Source organism: Bombina bombina, chromosome 2, assembly GCF_027579735.1.
Source record: "Bombina bombina isolate aBomBom1 chromosome 2, aBomBom1.pri, whole genome shotgun sequence".
NCBI lineage: Eukaryota > Metazoa > Chordata > Amphibia > Anura > Bombinatoridae > Bombina > Bombina bombina.
In genome coordinates, this window is record NC_069500.1 from 1,188,772,392 (window position 1) to 1,188,794,495 (window position 22,104).

Sequence of the window (22,104 nt, forward strand, 5' to 3'; positions counted from 1 at the left end):
ATAAGATGTTTAAACATCCTGAGAGCCAGGGAGTAACATCTCTTAAAATTTTACTAAGGCTCTTACCTTTTTGTACGTATGCTGTGGCATTCAGATGTGAATCTAGGGGTATCATTAGACCCAATGTGTCCTACACCATTACACCGCCCACACCACCTTGCACATTTTTTATCAGACATGATGGGTCCATGGATTAATGCTGTTTTCCAAATTTGGAGCCTGCAATCAGCACTAAGAACTTTGACTCGTCAGTCCAATCAACCATTTCCAGTCTTTGATGGTCCAGTGCTGGTGTTGTTGTGCCCACAGAAGGCATGCTTTCTTGTTCTTCTCTGATAACAACTGCATGTGACGGGGCCACTGGCTGTTGTAGCCCATCTGCAACAAGGTGCTCCTAGTGGTGCATTGCAATATGTTTTTCTTTGCACCAAGGTTGAATTCTTGTTCTTCTCTGATAACAACCACACCTGACGTGGCCACTGGCTGTTGTAGCCCATCTGCGATAAGGTGCTCCTAGTGGTGTGTTGTGATATGTTTTTCTCCAAACCAAGGTTGAATTCTTGTGTGACTTGCAAAATTGTGGCCTGTCTGTTTGCTTGCACAAGTCTAGCCATCCTCCTCTGACCTCTGTCATCAACAAGCATTTTTCTTCCACAGGACTGCCACTGACTGGATGTTTTTTATTCATTGCACCATTCTCGATACACCCTTGAAACTGTAGTACATGAAAAGTTCAGAAGTACTGCCATTTCAGATACGATTTGTTTAGCACATCTTGCACCTACTATTATTCCATGTTCAAAGTCCTTTATATATTTTTTTATTATTATTATGAAATGTGTGAAACATTACACATATAGAAATATACAAGCAAAACATCATTGCATAGTAATGACAACACACATAAACAGATACATATGCTCATTTTTAACTATTCAAAATGCCTTAATATAGGATTCATGGTTTGAGAATAGGGTAGTGCTTATCATGTCAATGGGTGTGTGGGATGTTGAAAAGCAAGCATAAGACTTAGCTGGAGTCGGGTAATTAACGGTCCTATCAAGACAAGAAAAATGGAAGGGTTACGGATAGAGAAAGGGAGGAGGGGGAAAAAAGGGGGGGATAGTTCGACTATAAGCTGAGCCTATCTTCTCCCAGTGCTACAGCTCTTTCAGCCTAAGCAATCTGTTTCCATTTGTCCCAGATATGGGCATGCAGGTATAATTTATTATGTTGCGCAAATATTGGGCTCTCCATAGATTCTAGGTGACTCATAAGTTTGGTGACCTCACTCCACGTAGGGGCTGCCTTTTGTTTCCATCATCTGGCAATCGACAACTTTGCTGCAATGAGCAAATAGACACTCAGTAGCTCCGTATGGGGTGAGGACAATTTGATATCTAGGTGAAATAAGATTGTTTGTGGTTTGCTCCCTAGCAGGAGAGCCAACCTAGAGAATCTGTCCATAAATATATCCATGAAGGGTTTCAGGGCTGGGCATTCCCACCAAATGTGAGCTGGCGCTCCCACCATTCCACAATCTCTCCAGCACATAGGAGAACTGACGGTCAAAATTTTAAAGAGTCTTAAAGGAGTGAGATGCCACTGGGTGCAAACTTTAATGTAAAGTTCCAGCATAGTAATGCAGTGAAGAGCTTTCCTGGTGAGCTCCACGGCCCTGGACCACTCATCCTGACTTGCATGGAATTTGAGTGCCCTCTCCCAAGAAATGATATAGGAAGACTTAAAAAACATTGGGGGTTAAGTACGTCTCTATAGGAGACCGAGAGAGCTCCCTCTTTTCCCAGTTGGTGGGCTGACGAAGTGGCTGGTTGAGAAAACCCCAAGATTTCAACAAACTGCGTAGTCTCCAGAATTCAAATTTCAGAAGCTGAGGTGGATTATAGGTAGAGCTAAACTGGGACAAGGTGATCAGTGTGCCAGTGGGAAAAAGGTCAGCAATGCAATTGATCCAATGTGCCCGCCACAGGGACAGGTGAATCGTTGAGAGCTTTAAGTAAGCCCGATAGGGAGTGTATGGGTGAGGGGCAATCTGTGGTAGCAAACTTATTTTATCTCAGAAGCGAAGAGCAAACAGGACGATGGTGTTTTGGATATCGAAACAGGGCCGTACATGCTTAGGCAGCCAAATGAGTTTGGTTAGTTGTAGTGAACTCAGCAAGGTTGCCTGTTCCAAGACCCACCATTTACTATTGGAAGAGGCAGAGTTCCAGGTGAGTATGTGAGCTAGCCTCGCTGCTTCATCGTAGTAGGTTAAGTTGGGGGTGCTTAAGGGAGGCTGCTGCATTATTCTCGGGGCCACCCACAGGTGTTTATACTTCCAGACATGCCTGTTGCTACCTTGCTGAAATTTACTAATCAGGAATTTAGGTATTGGGATAGGAAGGGTTCGGAAAAGGTAAGTAAGCCTGGGAAGCAATATCATCTTGAATGCTGCTATTCAACCTAACCAGGATATACAGGGGACATTCCATCCCTCTGAACTCTTTTGAACTTGCTGTAGAAGAGGATGGAAGTTGGATTCAATGATAGTAGAAATGTTACAAGATAAAGACTCCTAAGTGCTTTATGTGTTGCTTTGACCAATCGAATGGGTATGTTGTCTTAAGTTCTGCGAGCTCCTCATCTGGTAGATTAATGGTGTAAGCGTCAGTTTTACTAACGTTAAGTTTGTAAAAACTTATTTACCCAAACTCATGTAAAGCCTAAAAAGGGTAGGGAGGGACCAGGAGGGGTCAGCTAAGAATATAGTTAAGTCATCGGCAAATAGGGCCATTTTTTGTGTGGTACCTGCAATTTCGACACCCTTAATATCCGTACTCATCCTGATCGCCTCCGCCACAGGCTCTATAACTAATGTAAATATAAGTGGGGACAGGGGGCACCCCTGTCTCGTCCCATTTGTGATGGGAAAGGGAGGGGATTGAAATCCCAAGCCTCTCACTGATGCCGAGGGGGAAGAATAGAGTGCTTTGATGCAAGTATGAAAATACGTAGGAAAGCCGAATTTAGTTAAAACCTCAAATAAGTAAGCCCAATTCACGCGGTCGAAGGCTTTTTCCACATCTAGCGCTAGTGTTGTGCAAGGGGATCCCACTTTCTTGGCTGCGAAAATAAATATTAAGAATGTGCCGCGTTTTATCCGGCCCCTCTCTACCAGGATTAAAGTCAACCTGATCCCAGTCCACCAGCGAGGGAATTATACGGTTTAGTCTGGCTGCCAAAAGTTTAGCCAGGATCTTCACGTCAGTGTTAATTAATGATATGGGACGGAAGTGTTCGCATACATTGGGCAATTTCCCCGGTTTCCGGATAGTTACGATTGTAGCTTGTAAAAATTCCGAAGGAAGAGCTCCAGTATGTCTAGCTAACATGAAGACTCTAGTCAGAAAGGGAGAATGATAGGAACTGAATTTTTTATAGAAAAGAGTAGAATAGCCGTCAGGCTCTGGGGCCCCCCATTGAATTTCGCCCCTTACTATATTCAATATAAGCAACCACCAATGTAACATCTGGCTGCTAATGCTCATGCACACCTTTATCTGGGGTCAGATCCCAACCCTCATGATGTTACTTAAAGGGTTTCACTCTGCACTCCACTGTTGGTGTAGATGTTAATAGGATCTTTCTACCCTACTGAGCATAGTGACTGTAGTCAGTGGCTGCACACACGTTTGAAATTGAGAAAGCAAATTCCTCTCTGTGTGGAGCCCCCCCAAGTGCCAGTACCCCACACACATATAACACATAAATATATATGTAATCACCCCACACCCGCCAACTTTACCCCTTAAAACTGCCTAGTGTAGTTATTAATAATAATAGTTGAGGAATAAATAACTAATATAACACACAGAAATTACCAGTAGAATAAAAAGAGTAAACATTAGACCTACAAATTTCCTCAGGCTTAATCAGAAAGCAGAGCACAATAGAAAATATAAATGTTTTATATGTATCAGATGGGGATGCAATCTTCTGTATTAGCTATCTCCAAAAGGTATATTACAGTTTACCTGTGTGTGTATATATATATATATATATATATATATATATAAATGTTTATGAAATGATTATCTCCTCAGTTAATAGTGATAATGTGGCCTCAGGTTAAAAACAAATGGATATACTTTGCAAGCCCATCATATACAACAATTGCTACATTTTAAGGAATCAGACCCCCTCCTAAACGACTGAACCCCCCGTCATGTAATTTCTACAAACATTTGACCCCATATAATTTTATATCTTGCCATTAGAGGGACAATATGTTCCAAAAGCATCTCTGTTTCATCTTAAAGAGAATGTTGCAAAATGTATATCAGTTATTTCATTATTTTTTAAAATTTTTATCTTCCTATACTAAATACCCCTATTAGCCAGTGAGCATCAGAGTCCCAGGACTTGCACATATTCATTCACTTTCCTTTAGGTTCACTTTACTTAACCGTTTCAGGCAAAAATAAACAAATATTTTTCATACACAGGATACAATTTGGTCATCATTCACATAATCCAGATTTCAAGTAAAAGTTTTTTGTTTTGTGGTTTGCAAGCTAAATAAGTCATCTTCATTTTTTGTCCTTTCTGAGGTGCTTCAACTGGGCCTACAGTTGCAAGTCAGAGATAGAAATAGAATGTGGACCACTCTACATTATCTGCTATCCCACCTCTAGATTTGCTTTATTTCTTTAGTCATAACTGGATGGGCTTATCTCCCATATCCAATAAAGCTAAATAGACAACCCATTCTGCAGAATATATACGGCTCGATTTATCAAGCTGTTCACTCCCCACGACTGCAGGTTCTCACAAGAGAACCTGCAGTCCATATTTATCATCAAACCGCTGCTTTCTACCCTCTTCTCCACCTCTTACGTGGAGAATTTCAATCTCCCCAGTCTTATCCGACCGGGGAGATTGACAGCTCCTGTCCGTGTGTGATTGGCTGTGCATGGGCAGGGGGCGGTGTTGCACATGAGCGCAAAATAGCACTCGTGTGCAATGCTGAATTCTGCCAACAGATTGCTGCCCACCAGAGGCGAGCTGCGGCAGACAGGGGCGCATATGTACTCCCCTGTCCGCCATTGCTTGATAAATCGAGCCCATAGTGTATAATTCACAATACTGGATGTTATTTTTTGGGGGAAAATTCGGATGTGTGAAATAAAATGCAGAATTCCTAACTCTGTAATATGATTGGCTGTAGTGTGTGCCAATGTAAATGCATTTCTCTATATTGTATTTAGGGAATTGTAATCATGTTTTACAATGATAAACCAGTTGCAGCAAGAAGAACTACATTCCCAGAGACAATGCAAGTTCTTAATACTAATGTAAGCCTATCTGATGGCAGACAAAAGTCAGTTCATACAGTTATATGGTTTCAATCTGAACTGTTCATATTACATGTAGTATCACACAACCCTAAAAAGTTATTTATGAGTTGGTGATTAAACCCATTATTCTCACATTTTATACCAGTTAATTCCATGAATGCCACTGATTATAGATAACATACCACTGATATTGTTAATATTATCACCACTTAAAGGGACATTATAGTAAAGAAATAACATGCTCTAATTCATGTATGTATGTAGTTTTAAGACTGGCAACTCAGCAGCTCTAGTTAGACAGCTGGGACATGTGACTAGTGCTGCAGATTTAGCCAGTGGTAGTTTCTTCTCTGAACCAGCAGTGTTCTGCGGGTCCACACAGTACTTCTACTATGTGTTTAACACATTTGCGGGGGTTAAACACCTAGACGTGCAGGGTTGCAAGTCTTAATACTACATGTTCTAATAATTAAGAGAATGTAATTATTATTTTTTTACTATTATGACCCTTTAATATTTACAGTGTTTACATTATTTTATAATTTTAAATACCTTTTGTGTTACCTTTAGCAGATCATTTGTTATATAGTCAAATTTAGTTTATTGCTGTTTGTTTCAACTTTTTCTAAATAATGTTAACATATATCTACTGCTAATTAGATTATTTGAACAACTCTACTGTTTATATAGAATTGTTATACAGCACAAAAATATATATTTGCTTTTAATTTGTTTATTTTAGCGGCAATAGAAGTTACAATTTAGATGGACATGAAATCCAAAAACATTTCTTTCATGGATAAGATAGACTGTACAATTTTAATACGTTTTATAATTTACTTCTATCTTGAAATTTAACTTAATTCTTTTGGTATCCTTTGTTGAAAGTAGATTATATAAAAGATATGTATATTAGAATGTTTAAAATAAATTACACTCCTAAAGGGTGGAGGGACGGAGAGATAATAAAACATAAATTTTCTACTGTTCTCTGTAAGTATTGGTCTCACTGGTTATAGAAAAATAAGATAAGATTTTGGGGTAGATTTATCATGGTGCGGACAGACATGATCCGCTATAGCGAATCATGTCCGCCGCCCATACGCTGTCGGCATTGATCATTGCACCAGCAGTTCTTGTAAACTGCTGGTGCAATACCGCCCCCTGCAGATCCGCTGCCAATCGGCCACTAGCAGGGGGTGTCAATCAACCCGATCGTATTCGATCGGGTTGATTTATGTCCGCCGCCTCAGAGCAGGCGGACAGGTTATGGAGCAGCAGTCTTTGGACCGCTGCTTCATAGCTTCTGATTGGTGCCTGCACACATTTCTTTCTTGTGATTGGCTAACTAGATGTGTTCAGCCAGCTGCCAGTAGTGCAATGCTGTTCCTTCAGCAGAGGATAACAAGAGAATGAAGCAAATTCGATAATAGAAGTAAATTGGAAAGTAGTTTAAAATTGTATCTTCTATCCAAATCATGAAAGAAAATGTTGGGGGTTTATGTCCCTTTAAAGGGGAAGCCAATTCTATATTACATTATCCCATTAATCTGTGTATTCTCCATTTATTGAAATGTAGTTCACAGTTTATTCTTTAGCCTCAGCATTAAAATATTTGCAGGGATAGGCAAGGTGTCCGTACACGGACACTGGTGTCCGTGACTAGCCCTTGCAGTGTCCGCCACAACCTTAGTATATGTTTTGATTGAATAATAGGAATTAAAAAAAATATGTAGTGTGAATAAAGTTAGTGGCTTTTCAAGAGACTGCTAGTGATATTGGGTGATAAGTTATGGAATAACTAAAGCCTGAGTGAAATACTGAATGTGTATCTGCATCTGTATAATAACACCAAAGCTCTATACAAAGACACAGTAGTGACACTGGCACATGCGTATAGCCAGACAAGGGTTGGTTATAGGGTCAGTGGTATCTGCATCAGTATAATAACACCCAGCGCTATATAATGTCACAGGCACATGGGTATAGCCAGAGGAGGTCTGGTTATAGGATCAGTGATATCTGCATCTTTATAATAACACCCAGCTCTATATAATGACACAGTAGTGACACTCGGCACATGGGTATAGCCAGAGGAGGGCTGGTTATAGGGTCAGTGGTATCTGCATCAGTATAATAACACCCAGCACTATATAATAACACAGTAGTGATACTGGCACATGGGTATAGCCAGAGGAGGGCTGGTTATAGGATCAGTGGTATCTGCATCTGTATATTAACACCAAGCACTATAAAATAATGTTTTTAATTTAAAATGTACCTTGGTGTCCTTCACTAAGGTCTGTAATTTGGAAAATGTCCGCCACAGCCTTTGTCTGTGCCTATCCCTGAATATTTGTAGCCGTTTGGGTTAAATTCATGCGAACAAGCATTTTGTGCACAAATTGCACAATGAAATATACAGAAATAAAATGACATTTTTATTTACTGACATGTTATAAGACATAAAGGGGCTCTCGCTTTTGTGTAAAATTGTGCTTTTCCCTACTCCTGTCTAAACCAGCTACAAAGTATAAAGTTATTGCATAGAGCAATAGACAAAAACATTTATAGCCAGAGCCAGGTCACAGAGGGAGATAATATAAAGATACTAATCTTAGTTTTAAAGGACTTTAAAGTGTCATTCTATTGAATACTTTCTGTAGCTTCCCAGCAGTACTTCAACTGTGTGTTTAACCCCACAAATATAGATTTGCAGGGCCGCTAGTGCTGAAATAACATGCACAAACAAATATTAAAGCATGTAATTAAGTACTTCATACACACACACATATTTTTGTATATTAGTGACGTGCGGTGACCTCAGATGCTGGTGAGGCACTGGCTGTGATGCCCCCAAAAAAACACACACACACATATATATATATATATATATATATATATATATATATATATATATATATACACGATTAGTACCAGTCCGGTTATATAATTCTGGTAAGGTCCTTACGGGACATAAACCAACTTAAATTGTAATATAAAAATTATTTAAAAAACAGTTTGCAATATACTTTATTTATTTGCCCCCTTTTCCAGAACAGAAAGAGACCATCTAAACCTTTTGTGAAGAATCCACAGACGCACACTATTTGCATTTAGTACTTTGGTGTTATCTAACAGCAACAGATTATAGAGCTGCAGCAGCAGCCACCAGATGATTTGGATGATCAGCCCCTCCCCACTCCCTACACATACAACCAGCCGTTGCTGTTCATATAATTCTGCTCACTGCCAGTCCCTTGCTCAGCTGTCTCGGTCACCAGATTCAAATGTTTGAAAGGGGCACAGAAAGACAGATAACAACAATAAACTATTCTGTATTGCAGTTGGATGACAAGTTTATTTCACTTTTAGGAGCCGGCAACCACACATCTCTCTCATGCTAAAAGGAGCATTTATATTATAATAAATATTTTAGTAGAATAATAATTAAATGGAATTGTTAAGCACCTACTTGTGTTACATTACACACACCACCCGCTCCTAACAAATCTCATTTTACTCTCTTTAGTTCTATTTTCCAACAGTGGCATACTGATACTTATAAAATAAGACATCGTTGTCAAAATAAAAATGTACATTATTACACCTACAACCAATGCTTCTAGTAAAAGCTATCCCTCAGTGGCATACACAAATATGCTCCGCCTCCTTATGTCCTATGTATTAGCATTCAGAAACAACACCACACCTGCATGGCTGTAACGGTCAGTCAGTCAGAGACTCAGAGAGAGTAGTGGTCAGAGTCAGACCATTACAGTGACAGTCAATAGTCCCTCAAGACCCAGCTTAGGCCGCCTCCTCCTACCGGACCGGTATAAGTTGAAGTCAGAATAGTAGTGAGTCGATCTGATATCTGACTTACTTGTAGCAGCTCAGCTGTGTCTGTCCATTGAGTCGTCGTCCGCTCCTCAGGGCCACACTAGTGAGTGACAGTCAGTCAGTGTCAGTGAAGAAGTAGCAGTGCACTGCCAGCAGCCAACCAACTGCTCGTTGCTAAAATAATTATTGACCGATCAAATGAGTACCAGTCCGGTTAATAATTCTGGTAAGGGCCTGTAACGGTCAGTCAGTCAGAAACACAGAGAGAATAGTGGTCAAACCATCAGAGCCGTTAGACTGTGACAGTCAAAGTCAAGAGTCCCTACCTGGCTTAGGCCGCCTCCTCCTCCTAAGAGTCCTACCGGACCAGTATAAGCTGCCTTAAGAGTAGTGGCCGCCTCCTCCTACCTGGTATTTACTGTTTAAGTCTGTCTGACTTACTTGTACAATATTGTGTCGGCTCCTCAGTCAGGGCAGGGCCAGGGCCATCTATCAGCATTGCCTGGGAATCCCTTGACCTGGACCCGTAACGAGGAAGCTTGGCGTTCTGATGAGACACCATCAGATCCAGTTCTGGTTTGCCCCATAGTTGAATCAGCTGGGCAAATACCTCCGGATGGAGCTCCCACTCCCAGCTGATGATCAGCAATTTGGATCGCTCACTAGCTTGATGGCTGTGCTGTGCTCAGTCAGTGACTCAGTCCCAAACAGGCAGGAGTGTCACTGTGTTGTTCAAGCCAGACTGGTCCTTCTTTGCGCATGCACAGTGCAGCAGGGAGTCAAACAACCCCGGTCAGTGCATTCTCCTGGTGCTGTCACTCACCAGGAGAAAAATTCATGACCGGCGTTGATTGGCTCCCAGGGAAAATACGAGGCCTCATTAGAGATGCCTCTTTAATAGTTTTTTCAGCCGCGCTGCTGCTACAAATCACCAACGGGTGGTGCAGCAGAGTGGCTAGTCATAAAAATCTATGTTAAAATATTGCGCAATAGAGAAAAAGCAGAACCCACTGCCTCTATTGCGCAATATTATAGAGTTGGAAATTTAAAAAAAAAAACAAAAAAACCTTTTTTTTTATTTGCCCCAAATGGCAAGTGCGGCAGTGCCTCATCTGCCTCCTATGAGTGCATGTCGATATGTGTATTTTGTATCTGTGAAACTATAAAGGAATGCAATTTAATGAACTACACTATTTCTGACTTTTTTAACAGAAAAAAATGAGTCGTGCTTCTGTTTTTTCAACAATGCTGCTATTTGACCTTTACTTCATTTATACCATATTCGTGGCAACGACTTTGAGTGTAAATCCTTGTAAGATTGTACAGGAAAAAGCTGACTGCAGTCATCTGAAACTCTCCCAGATCCCTTCTGATCTACCAAGCGACATAAAGGCGCTGGACCTCTCTCACAACCAACTGAAGCAGCTGCCTTCTGCTAATTTGTCTAGATATGATCAGCTTGTCTCCCTGGATGTTGGATATAATACTCTGCATCAGTTTGATCCATTATTGTGTGAAAAACTACCACGGTTGTCTCTATTAAATTTACAGCACAATGAATTCACTAAAATTTCAGAAAAATACTTTACCTTGTGTTCCAGCCTCACCGAACTTTATTTAACCGCCAATGGAATAAGCAGCATAAGTGGAAATCCTTTTGAAAAATTAGAGGTAAGAGCGGACAGATTTATTGTACTTCTCAATGGAAAATATTCAATAGTGTTTTATTATATTATTTGATAAAGGGGGGGGGGTCTAATTTAAAATTTTCTAATGACATTGATTTTTTTAACCTAGAGTATTTTAGCAAACTGGAATAAATTACTGGCAGCAAAACTACATTTGTAGAGCAAATGTTCCATGTTTATTTTCTTCTTTGTGAATATCAGGTCAGATTAGGGCTTTTTTTTAATGTTTCTCCTATCCACTTTAAAGCTGTATGTATAACAGAATAATTTTACATGATAACATTTGCATTAACTTAAACCCCCTTGATGCTTTAATGCATTCTATAGTTCAAATATTTCTTTATTTTAAAGGTATATTAAACACTATATACATTTCATGCACATCCCTCTAATTATGGGCGACACCATATTGCAACCTAAGTTACACTGCAGATATCTGAAGGAGAGTTACTGCACATGTGTAAACATATCAACACTGGAATGCAGTGAAAGCTAGATTTCAACATGGTGGTACGCGTGACTAGAGGAAACTCAACTGCTAATGCAAATAGAAAAAGCTACTAATTAGTGTTGTAATTATGGGAGATTTTAAAAATATGGAAATAAATTGGGCTAATTAAACTAGCAATGCAACTAAAGGGAATAGATTTTTAAATACGCTCAAAGATAACTTTATGTAAAAATCAATAGAGGAGCCAACTATAAATAATTAGATACTGGATTTAACGCTATACAATAAAACAGAAATAGTATCAATCATAGAAGTGAAACAACATTTAGGTAACAGTGATCATAGCATAAGCACGTGAAATAACTTTCCAGCATTACAAGGGTTCAACCAAGACTTTTGAGAACGCAAAATTAAATATTTTAAGGAAATCGTTAAACAGCATAAATTGGGAGAAATTATTTTCAAACAAAAACAGAGGATAAATGGAGAACATTTAAAACTTTGTTAAATAAATATAAACATCAACACATATCACATGGTTATAGAAGTAAAAAAAATAAATCCAAGCCAATGTGGCTAAATAAAAATGTATTAAAGGGATATGAAACCCAAAATTGTCGTGATTTAGATAGAGCATTTAATTTTAAACAATTTTCAAATTTACTTCTATTGTTAATTTTTCTTTTTTTTCTCTTGGTATCTTTGTTTAAAAAGCAGGGAGATTTTCTGAAGCACTATATGACAGCGGCTATGCAAGAATGTTATCCATTTGCAAGGGCACTATTTTATGCCCTGTAATGCTCCAGATGCCTACCTAAGTATCTCTTCAACAAAGAATATCATGGGAACGTAGCAGATTTATATGCTCTGTCTAAATAACAAAATATTTTTGGGGGGTTTTATATCCCTTTAAGAGAAATCATAGTCCATTTAAATTATTAAAAGAAAATAATACAGGCTCATCTTTATCTTTTGGCTAGATTACAAGTGGAGCACTATTTTGTGTGCTAACCCAACCTTGTTAGTCCTAAATTATGAACCCCAATGCTCGTTACACATATTTTACATTCCTATGTTCTTTATATAGAAAATAGTGTAATTGTTATTATATATATATATATATATATATATATATATATTTATTTATATATTTATTTATATCATATATATAATACTGTTATTGTAAAATACATATCTATACCTATATATCTATAGGAATAGATATAATAGATATATATGTCTAGGTATATATAATGGATTTGCACTCACGCCTCCCAAAAACAACTGCCAGGGTGTCAGGAAAATAGGTTCAATCCAATAAAACAAAATATCCGCACTCACTGGACTTAGGTGAAAGTAAGTTTGTAGTGACGTTTCGGGGTACAAAACCCCTTCCTTAGACGTCTGAGGAAGGGGTGTTTTACCCCGAAACGTCACTAAAAAATTACTTTCACCTAAGTTCAGTGAGTGTGGATATTTACTATAAAAAGTACATTATCCTGTCAGTAAAGGACATTAGAATGTTAAATATGTACAGTACATATACAGTAAAACACATAAACACTTAAACACACGCAGATACATAGACATTTAGACATGTGTATGTATGTATATATATGGTAAGGCCCTTTGCAGCCCTATTTTTCCTAACACCTTATACCATCTATCTTTGAGCCCTTAACATTTTAAATATTTTTTTTAACTGTTTTTATGAGACAGTGTTTATGAGTGTAACTGTTCTTTTACATGTATTTATATTGTGTTTAATGCAACTTTTTTGGTTTCAACGCATAATATATCTAACCCCACTTTCATAAATCCTTATTTAGTTTGCTTATACCTCTCCTCCTAGTGCCAATCTACACTTTATTTTTTTAATGACGTTTCTTAATCCGGCCAATAGATTTTCTAGCTTTTAGGCGGCCAAGTCCTTACACAACTAGAAAAAAGAAAGTAGAAAAGCGCAACACGCATCTAAGTGCAGATTATGCATATAATACTTTTTATTCCAATAGCCTCTGTCCCAGAGTGCTACTCACAAGATTAAAAAATGAAAAGTGCACATCGGTTGTATAAAACCAGCAGTTTTGCTTCAGCGTCTGAGTGTTGATCTACCTCCTTCTGTATTCCTGTTGGTTATTGTTAAAACAGCCTGTGTATTCCACAAACAGTCCGTGCAGGTGAACCAAGTCCAAAGTTCAACAGGTAAGGAAAGAAAATACCGCTATACATACAGCGAATCAACTAATGATAATTTCTATTGCAGAGTGCTGACAAGCACTGAGATCTCTCAGCTTACCAATGTAACCACTATATGCGGACCCGGTAGACTCACTGAGACCTATTTACTTTAACTCACTCGGCGTACGTTTCGTTCCTATGACCAGGAACTTTTTCAAGAGTGATTTGCCTAATAGGAAGTGCCCCTTATATAGGCCATTTCCGGAACAAATTTTGAATTAACCCCTTCCTTACATAAGTGCAGAGTAACAATAGATGTAAAAATTTGCTTAATTACATATACGGATTTCACATTGTCAGTATACTAGATTAAAATGTATCCATCCAAGTCCTTAAAAAGATACAATATAATAAACAACATATAATATAAATATTAAAAATTAGTGATTGCAGTTTAAAATGTATATAATACTAATAAATAATTTAAATAGTTTAAAAAGTCATAATATTAACCCTATATTCATATCTGATATAAAAAACATCCAAATGAAGCATATAACAAGTTCATAAATAATTCTAAAATCTAAACCCCTGAAATATTTTTCCTCAATAAAATATTTGATAACCTATATAAAATAGTTAATTATGTAAGGAACGATTGGATATCTAAATCCACATTTAATCCTTTAGGTTGGAAGCAGTCTAATTCTTTTATCCAAAATGTTTCTCGTTGCCTCAACCTAAGAAGTCTGTTGGTGTCCCAAATATTAGGGGAAACCCACTCAATTACTTTAATTTCTAGATCCTTAGTATTATTACTATGTGCGAATTTAAAATGTAATGGCACACTATGTGTATCCAATCCTTTCTCTATATTAGTTAAATGTTCTTTGAATCTATATGTGATCTTTCTTTTAGTTCACCCTAGGTAGATAAAATTACATTTGCACTTTAATTGGTACACTACATAGGTACTCATACAAGTACATCTACTTTTAACCTTAAATACTTTAGAGCCATTAGAACTATAAAAAAAGTTATTCTCTTTACTTATATGGGGGCACATTACACAATCCCGGGTCTTACATTTATATGTGCCTGCATTTGCCCCTCCCCATTGAGCCAAGTCCTGACCTGGTTCCTTTCTTTCCCTCAATTTGGTTGGCGCAAGAATATTTTTGAGGTCCCTATTTTTCCTAAAAAGGACATCAGGTTTTTCACCTATACATTGTTTCAGTACTGGGTCTAATCTTAATACCTGCCAGAGTTTTCTCATAATACTCTTAATTTTCTGATGCTGACTGTTTAATTTAGTTATGAATTTAGGATTACTATTTGAGCTATTTTGACTACTTGTTTTATTGGTTTCATATTTAGGTTGTTCTATGAGCGATCTCCTATCCATCTGGTCTACCCTATGTTTGGTAGATGTTAATAAATGTTTATTGTAGCCTTTCTCTTCAAATTTAGTAGTAAGGATGTCTGCTTCTAAAGTATAATCTTCTGATTTTGTACAATTGCGTTTAATACGCTGATATTGCCCTAAGGGAATATTATCTTTCCATCTCTAAAGGTGTCCACTATGGGCATTCAGCAAGCCACTTCCTCCAACCATTAGTAAAAAACACCAAAGTGTACTTAAGAGACACATTGGATGTAAACATGTTATAAAACTATATGAAGGAATTGAATGGAAAAAATACTACTTATGACTAACATGTGATGTGTCTGCTCTATATACTAGCATCCCTCATGGGAGAGGGGTACCTGTAATAAGAGAAGAGTGTTTGAAAGGGGAATTAGATTCAGCACAAATTGAGTTTATTGTAAACTGTATTCATTTCATTCTAACACATACTTATTTTTTATTTGAAGGAAGGTTTACAAACAGATTCAAGGCACAGCGATGGGGACGATCTTTGCCCCATTCTATGCCAATTTATTTATGTCTAATTTTGAAAATAATAAAATTTGGACCAACAATCCATACATATCAAATATAATGCATTATCATTGATTTATTGATGATATTATAATGGTATGGCAAGGAACACCTAGTGATATTGATAAATTAATAGAACATATGAACAAAAATAATTATAATCTTTAATTTACTCACCAATTTTCTCATGATAAAATAGATTTTCTGGATCTTACCTTATTTAACGATAATGAGCACAATAAGGTGGCGGTAAAACATTTTTAGGAAAAATACGGACAGGAATGGCTTGCTGAATGCCCATAGTGGACACCTTAAGAGATGGAAATATAATATTCCCTTAGGACAATATCAGCGTATTAAACGCAATTGTACAAAATCAGAAGATTATACTTAAAAGCAGACATCCTAACTACTAAATTTGAAGAGAAAGGCTACAATAAACATCTATTAACATCTACCAAACATAGGGTAGACCAGATGGATAGGAGATCGCTCATAGAACAACCTAAAAATGAAACCAATAAAACAAGTAGTCAAAATAGCTCAAATAGTAATCATAAATTTCAGCATCAGAAAATTAAGAGTATTATGAGAAAACTCTGGCAGGTATTAAGATTAGACCCAGTACTGAAACAATGTATAGGTGAAAAACCTGATGTCCTCTTTAGGAAAAATAGGGACCTCAAAAATATTCTTGCACCAACCAAATTGAGGGGAAGAAAGGAAACAGATCAGGACTTGGCTCAATGGGGAGGGGCAAATGCAGGCACATATAAATGTAAGACCCGGGATTGTGTAATGTGCCCCCATAAAATTAAAGAGAATAACTTTTTTATTGTTCTGATGGCTCTAAAGTATTTAAGGTTAAAAGTAGATGTACTTGTATGAGTACCTATTTAGTGTACCAATTAAAGTGCAAATGTAATTTTATCTACATAGGGCGAACTAAAAGAAAGATCAAATATGGATTCAAAGAACAATTAACTAATATAGAGAAAGGATTGGATACACATAGTGTGCCATTACATTTTAAATTCGCGCATAGTAATAATACTAAGGATCTAGAAATTAAAGTAATTGCGTGGGTTTCCCCTAATATTTGGGACACCAACAGACTTCTTAGGTTGAGGGCAACGAGAAACATTTTTGGATAAAAGAATTAGACTGCCTCCAACCTAAAGGATTAAATGTGGATTTAGATATCCAATTGTTCTTTACATAATTAACTATTTTATATAGGTTATCAAATATTCTATTGAGGAAAAATATTTCAGGGGTTTAGATTTTAGAATTATTTATGAACTTGTTATATGCTTTCATTTGGATTTTTTTTATCAGATATGAAAATATGGTTAATATTATGACTTTTTAAATTATTTAAATTATTTATTAGTATTATATAAATTTTAAACTGCAATTACTCATTTTTTAATATTTATATTATATGTTGTTTATTATATTGTATCTTTTAAGGTCTTGGATGGATACATTTTAATCTAGTATACTGACAATGTGAAATCCGTATATATAAAAAATAAAGCAAATTTTTAATCTATTGTTACTCTGCACTTAAGGGGTAAATTCAAATCTGTTTCCGGAAATGGGTCTATATAAGGGGCACTTCCCATTAGGCAAATCACTCTTGAAAAAGTTCCTGGTCATAGGAACGAAACGTACGTCGAGTGAGTTAAAGTAAATAGGTCTCAGTGAGGCTACCGGGTCCGCATATAGTGGTTACATTGGTGAGCTGAGAGATCTCAGTGCTTGTCAGCACTCTGCAATAGAAATTATCATTAGTTGATTCGCTGTATGTATAGCGGTATTTTCTTTCCTTACCTGTTGAACTTTGGACTTGGTTCACCTGCACGGACTGTTTGTGGAATACACAGACTGTTTTAACCAATAACCAAGAGGAATACAGAAGGAGGTGGATCAGCACTCAGACGCTGAAGCAAAACTGCTGGTTGTATACAACTGATGTGCACTTTTCATTTTTTAATCTTGTGAGTAGCACTCTGGGAGAGGCACTATTGGAATAAAAAGTATTATATTTATAATCTGCACTTAGATGCGTGTTGTGCTTTTCTACTTTCTTTTTTCTAGTTGACTACCTGACAAGTCTGTGATGGGACTTTTAATCTGAGGAGCTGCAAAGATACACGCTTAGTTCATAGGTTTGCAGGACTGTTTGCACCTAAAAGTTATTAACTTGATCCTGGATACGTTATAGAACTCAATATTTAAAGGTATTTCTACCATTAAAGGGACAGAACTTTAGGCTATACATAAGGAGTTCATACGAACATTATAAGTACCACTAATATTGTTAATAAGTTTATACAGCAGAGCACTGTGTTTTTTTAATCTGTTTTATTTAAGTTCTTACACAGCATGCCCCATGGATCAACTGCAAAATCAATTGGCCCGGATGAAGAAACGTCATTAAAAAAAATAGTATAGATCGGCGCTAGGAGAAGAGTTATAAGTAAATTTAAGTTATTAGCTCTAAAAACAATTTTATTTAGAAGAGAACTAAGTAATGATGAATGAAAGTGGTGATAGATGTTGATCATAGTTACACTGATTACTCTCAGAACAGTTAACAATCACTTTAAATAGCAACATATCTATTTTTGCAGATGATACAAAGTTGTGTAAGGCTGTGTTTCTCAACTCCAGTCCTAAACTAGATCACAGCTGACTAGTAACCATGGTAACTAACCTGATCTTACATAACAACTGATCATTTCACCTGTGCTCTAGTTAAGGTATCAAAAATATCTAGCCTGTTAGGGGTACTTGCAACTGTTGATAAACACTGGGGTAAGGTCATTAGGTCAGTGCAGGATGTAATTGCTTTGCAAGGGAATTTACAAAACTTGAAAGAATGGGCTAGTAAATGGCAAGTTAGATCTGTTATTGGTAAATGTAAAGTTCTTTATTTTGGAAGTAAAAATATCCAGGCTACCTATTATTTAAACAGACTTCGCAAAGCAGAGGAGGTAAAGTATTAGGCACAGTTATAGATAACAAGCTAAAAATGAGCGTGCAATGCAAGGCAACAACTTCTAAAGCTAAAGAGGCATTGATGCAAGGGTAGAAAGCATAATTCTGTTGGTAAGACCTCACCTTGAGTATGTATAACGTAACCACTGTTACTAAAGCAGTCAGATTCACCCTCCCTAACTACTGGCTGCTGATTGGGGCAAGGTGGCAGGATCACTTAACTGTGAGTAACAGTGGCTAGTAAAAAAATTCAAGTATGGGCCCAGTGGCTGATTAGGGAACAGAATACTTGTGGTCAGACAGGCAGCAAAGGCATCAGACAAGTAACAAATACCAAAACAGGACCCGGAGGCAATAGTCAAGAACTGGCAAAAGTTCAACAAGGTGTGCAAAACGGCAGGCAGAGAGAGTAGTCAAAATGGGAAATTAGGTCAGCAACTCAAAAAATAGGCAGTATACAGAGATAGCAACAGCACACCCAGGAACAAATCCTATAAACAAGCAAGTGTTTAAATAATCAGCAGGCTGATTGTAAATTGCCCTTACATAGTAACATAGTAGATGAGGTTGAAAAAACCCTGAAGTCCATCGAGTTCAAACTATACTGCAGATAGGTCAAGTTAGGTGCAGATAGGTTGAGTTAGGAAAAGGTAAAGCAAGAACTAAAAAGTACAAGTAACTCATAAATAGAGCAACAACCAAGCATGCTGGAGACTAAGGTTTGATCCCAGAAAGTGACAGCATGGAGTGCAGTTCTGGGGACCAGTTGAAAACATTCAGAGAGGGGCCATAAAAACCTAATAAGGGGGATTTAAACTATGAAGAGAAGTTAGCTAAACTGGGCCTGCTTTCTCTAGGAAAATGGTGCTTGAGTGGTAATATGATATATATATTTGTTTGTTCACTAGAGTATGAGGACGGGGGTAACTCTCTAATAAATACAATTATTGCTTTGAAACAGCGAGTGCACCCTATGGACTGTTTATTATTATTCTTCTGGGTGGCACCCACCCGACTTTAAAGATTGGGAACAGTGAGTGTTGGTACTTATATACTATATATATATTCATTCATTCATTCATTCAAGGCACATATACAGAGTTGGTGGAAGCGTTGTTTGTTCCAAGACAATTGTTTGTGAAAAGAAACCACAATTTAAAGCTAGAGGAAAACATAATTTATGCTTACCTGATAAATTTATTTCTCTTGTAGTGGATCCAGTCCACGGATCATCCATTACTTATGGGATATATTCTCCTTCCAACAGGAAGCTGCAAGAGTCCACCCACAGCAAAGCTGCTATATAGCTCCTCCCCTAACTGCCATTACCAGTCATTCGACCGAAAACATGCAGAGAAAGGAAAACCATAGGGTGCAGTGGTGACTGTAGTTTTAATGGAAAAAATTACCTGCCTTAAAGTGACAGGGCGGGCCGTGGACTGGATACACTACAAGAGAAATACATTTATCAGGTAAGCATAAATTATGTTTTCTCTTGTTAAGTGTATCCAGTCCACGGATCATCCATTACTTATGGGATACCAATACCAAAGCTAAAGTACACGGATGAATGGGAGGGGACAAGGCAGGTACTTAAACGGAAGTTACCACTGCCTGTAAAAAACCCTTTCTCCCAAAAATAGCCTCCGAAGAAGCAAGATATCCAATTTGTTAAATTTGAAAAAGTATGAAACGCAGACCAAGACTCCGTCTTGTAATCTGTTCAACAGAAGCCACATTTAAAAAAGGCCCAAGTGAAAACCACAGCTCTAGTAGAATGAGCTGTAATCCCTTCAGGAGGCTGCTGTCCAGCAGTCTCATAAGCTAAATGAATTATGCTTTTTAACCAAAAAGACAGAGAGGTTGCTGAAGTCCTTTGACCTCTCCTCTGTCCAGAATAGACAACAAACAAGGTGAATGTTTGATGAAAATCTGTAGTAGCTTGTAAGTAAAACTTTAAAACACGAACCACGTCCAAATTGTGTAATAGACGTTCCTTCTTTGAAGAAGGATTAGGATACAAGAATGGAACAACAATCTCTTGAGTGATATTCTTGTTAGATACCACCTTAGGTAAAAACCCAGGTGGTACACAGGACTACCTTATCCGTACGGAGAACCAGATAAGGAGAATCACATTGCAACGCAGATAACTCGGAGACTCTATGAGCCGAGGAAATAGCTACCAAAAAGGAACTTTCCAAGATAGAAGTTTGATATCTATGGAATGAAAAGGTTCAAATGGAACTCCTTGAAGAACCTTAAGAACCAGCTTTAAGCTCCATGGCGGAGCAAACATTTTTAACCACAGGCTTGGTTCTAACCAAAGCCTGACCAAAATGCCTGAACGTCTAGAATACCTGCCAGACGCTTGTGCAAAAGAATAGACAGAGTAGAAATCTGTCCTTTTAAAGAACTAGCTGACAACCCTTTTCTCAAAATCATCTTGGAGAAAAGATAATATCCTGGGAATCCAGACTTTACTCCATGAGTAACCCTTGGATTCATAACAATAAGATATTTACACCATATCTTATGTTAAATTTTCCTAGAGACAGGCTTTTATGCCTGTATTAAGTATCATTTACTGACTCGGAGAAGCCATGCTTTGATAACATCAAGCGTTCTGTCTCCAGGCAGTCCATCTCAGATTAGTTATATTTAGATGGTTGAAAAGACCCTGAGGTAGAGGTCCTGTCTCAGAAGCAGAGACCGTGGTGGAAAGGATGACATGTCCACCAGATCTGCATACCAGGTCCTGCGTGGCCACGCAGGCGCTGTCAAAAGCACCAAAGCACTCTCCTGCTTGATCTTGTGCAAACCCCTCCGGAGGGAATTCCCACTCCCCCGGATGAAAAGTCTGACGACTTAGAAAATCTGCCTCCCAGTTCTCAACACCTGGGATAGGGGATACTTTTAGACAAGAGTGAGTCTCTGTCCAGTGAATTATTTTAAGACTTCTAACATTGCTAGGGAACTTCTGTTCCCCCTTGATGGTTGATGTAAGCCACAGTCGTGATATTGTCCGACTGAAATATGATGTACCTCAGAGTTGCTAACTGAGGCCAAGTCTGAAGAGCATGGAATATCGCTCCCATTCCAGAATATTCATTAGAAGGAGGGGTCTCCTCCTGAGTCCACTATCCCTGAGCCTTCAGGGAGTTCCAGACTGTATCCCAACCTAAAAGGCTGGCATCTGTTGTAACAATTGTCTCATCTGACCTGCGGAAGGTCATTACCCTTGGACAGATGGACCCGAGATAGTCACCAGAGAAGAGAATCTCTGGTTTCTTGGTCCGGATTTAACAGGAGAACAAATCTGTGTAATCCCCGTTCCTCTGGCTGAGCATGCATAGTTGCAGTGGTCTGAAATGTAGGCGTGCAAACGGTACTATGTCCCTTGCCGCTACCATTAAAGCCGATTACATTCATGTACTGAGCCACCAAAGGGCGCGGATGGAATGAAGAACACGGCAGAAATTTAGAAACTTTGACAACCTGACTCCGTCAGGTAAATTTTAATTCTACAAAATCTATCAGAATCCCTAGGAGGGAAACCCTTGATATTGGGGATAGAGAACTCTTTCCTTGTTCACTTTCCACCCATGCGATCTCAGAAATGCCAGTACTACG

At 38.0% G+C, this 22,104-nt stretch overlaps 1 protein-coding gene across 1 annotated transcript in view; it reads left to right on the forward strand.

Moving 5' to 3' along the window:
• Positions 1-22,104, forward strand: part of TLR3 (toll like receptor 3) — a 76,795-nt gene that overhangs the window by 24,634 nt on the left and 30,057 nt on the right. Inside the window, 1 exon segment of the mRNA XM_053703893.1 lies at positions 10,416-10,874. Within this exon segment, the coding sequence (XP_053559868.1) occupies positions 10,422-10,874 (453 nt within the window). The 5' untranslated portion in view covers positions 10,416-10,421.